General features: G+C 39.8%; 1 protein-coding gene across 1 annotated transcript in view; it reads right to left on the minus strand.

The window, feature by feature from the left end:
- Positions 1-293: 293 nt before the first annotated feature.
- The window catches only part of LOC102000020 (zinc finger protein 717-like), a 14,649-nt gene continuing 12,091 nt past the window's right edge, over positions 294-2,851 (minus strand). The window contains exon 6 of the mRNA XM_013346354.2: positions 294-459. Coding sequence (XP_013201808.1) covers positions 416-459 — 44 coding nt within the window. The 3' untranslated portion in view covers positions 294-415. The remainder of the gene's footprint in view (positions 460-2,851) is intronic.

Raw genomic sequence — 2,851 nt, forward strand, 5'->3', positions numbered from 1 at the left:
TTGCAGATTATGAGAAAAGCCCAATAGGCTGCCTCCTAACCGGAGGTCTCCCTTATGGCCATGTGTTTACATCTTTATTTGTTAGAGTTATTACTTCAGGAGTGATCATGGATTATGAGTTTTCAAACATGAGAGTCCTTTCTTTCCACTTCCACACAGAACAGATATCAGTAATTGAGGTCTTAACTGACCAAAATTTCCTGCTCTTTTCAGAATCAGAATACAAGGAAACTCATGCCCACCACCACCTGGGAGAAATGAGCATGCTGTAGATCAATTCTAAAATGTCTGGCTACTTGTGATATCAAGAGCTTTGACATTCACCTCCAAATTGCTGATGCACCCTCCTATGTCTGATAATCCATAGATTCTCAAGGATGTTATCATGTTTACAGAAACTTTACTTCTTTTAGTTTCATAGAAGATGGAATCTTCTGCCATTTCTCATTATCTTTGTTGCTTTAGAATGAGAGAAAGAAAATAGATGGAAGATGCTGCATTCAAACTATAATCCCCATTTAAAGAACCAGCTTGAGTTCTTCAATATGAAAACTTGTTTCACTTCTCCTTGATTCTTTCTCAAGTGGAAACACCCCTTCCTATGCTGGATCCTCCTTATGGTTTCTTAGATCATGCCTCACATGCCTTAACTTGTAGGTCTCTTCCTGTATTTTATTATCAACTACCTAAGTGAAATACTCTATAACTTTAAACACCATCTGTTACTCATTCTACTCTGGTTCAACATTACAAAGAGTTGTTTGTGACTCCTTAGTGTAAATAAACTTATCTGTCTGTTATCAAAATATTAATTCCATGAAGTAAGGATATTATTTTTACATTTTTATCGATGAACAAATATAAAATGACCAGCACTTGAAATCTGTCTCATTAAAATTTGCTAAAAGGATATGGCTAGAGACATGGCTTTGTGGTTAAGAACACTGACTGCTCTCCCCGAGGACCAAGGTTCAATTCCCATTACCCATGTGGCAGATCACAACTGTGTGTAACTCCAGTTCCAGGGGATCTGACACCTTTACACCAATGCACATAAGATAAATTTACATAAATTATTTTTAAATGTGCTAAAACTGATAGCTTATGCTGGAGAGGATGTGGAGTAAGGGGAACATTAATTCATTGCTGGTAGGAATGCAAACTTCTACAACCACTTTGGAAATCTATGTGGCGGTTTCTCAGAAAATTGGGAGTCAACCTACCTCAGGATCCAACAATACCACTCTTGGGAATATACCCAAGAGATGCCCTATCATACTACAAAGGCATTTGTTCAACTATGTTCATAGCAGCATTACTTGTAATAGGCAGAACCTGGAAACAACCTAGATACCCTTCAACAGAACAATGGATAAAGAAAGTGTGGCACATCTACACATTAGAGTACTACTCAGCGGTAAAAAACAATGACATCTTGAATTTTGCATGCAAATGGATGGAATTAGATAACACTATCCTGAGTGAGATAACCCAGACCCCAAAATATGTACTCACTCATTAGTGGATTCTAGCCATAAACAAAGGACATTGAGCCTATAGTTCAGATCCTAGAGAAGCTAAGTAATAAGGTGAACCCAAAGAAAAACATCTATAAACTCACCAGGAAATTGGAAACAGGCAAGATCGCCTGACAAAATTTGGGAGCATGGGGGGAGGGGGGTAATAGGAAGGGGAGAGGGGAAGAGGAAGAGAGAAGGGGAGGTTTGGGGAGAGCTTGAGGGAATGGTATTGTTGAGATGGAGGAAGGACAGATATGAGAGCAAGGAAAGAGTATCTTGATTGAGGTAGCCATTTTGGGGTTAGCAAGAAACCTGGCTCTAGAAAAATTCCCAAAAATCCACCTGGATGAACCCAGCTAGGAACCTAAGCAATAGAAGGGAGGGTGCCTGAACAAGCCTTGCCCTGTAGTCAGACTGATGAATGTCTTAAATATCACCATAGAACTTTCGTCCAACAATAGATGGAATCAGAGGCAGAGAACCACATCAGAGCAATGGACTGAGCTCCCAAGGTCCAGTTGAAGAGCAGTAGGAGAAAGAGTATAAGCAAGGAAGTCAAGACCATGAGGGGTTCACCCACTGAGACAATGTGCCTGAGCTAATGAGAGCTCACCAACCCCAGCTGGACTGGGAATGAACAAGCATAGGACCAAACTAGTCCCTCTGAATGTGGTTGACAGTTGGAGCAGACTGAAGGGTCAATGACAATGGCACTGGGATTTGTGTCTACTCCGTATACTGGCTTTTGGGGATCCTATTCTCTTTGCATGTATACCTTGCTCAGCCTAGATGTAGTAGGGAGTGCCTTGGACTTTTCACAGGGCAGAGTGCCTTGCCCTCTCTTAAGACTGCAGGGGTTTGAGGAGGATCTGTGGAGGGGGTGGGAGGAGGGGAGGAAGTGGGAATTTGGATTGGTATTTTTTTAAGTAATAAAATAAAATAATAATAAAAAAGAATGAAAAAATCTCAAAAAATGTGCTAAAACAAAAAACACATGAAAAAAAAATGTCTGAAAACAAAATCCCCATGAGACTGGTGTTTAAGAGGCAACTGAAACAATGGAAAAAGAAAGTACCAGAGAAAAACATCAAATAACAGAAGTCAACAATTAGACTTCAGGGGTAAATCTTAGAAAATTTTCGTCAAATTGAAAAGTAGGAAAATATTCAAGAGAATTCTTTTTGTAGACTATGTCTTCTTGTAGACTTCACTGAACAAGTCTGAGCCCTCAAATATGGAACTTAGGATAAATTAGTAAAACGGCCAACCTGTGCTGGACATGAACTCCCATTCATGAGTACCGACTAACCTGACATACTCTGGTTTGTAGA

Source organism: Microtus ochrogaster, chromosome 5, assembly GCF_000317375.1.
Source record: "Microtus ochrogaster isolate Prairie Vole_2 chromosome 5, MicOch1.0, whole genome shotgun sequence".
Lineage (NCBI taxonomy): Eukaryota > Metazoa > Chordata > Mammalia > Rodentia > Cricetidae > Microtus > Microtus ochrogaster.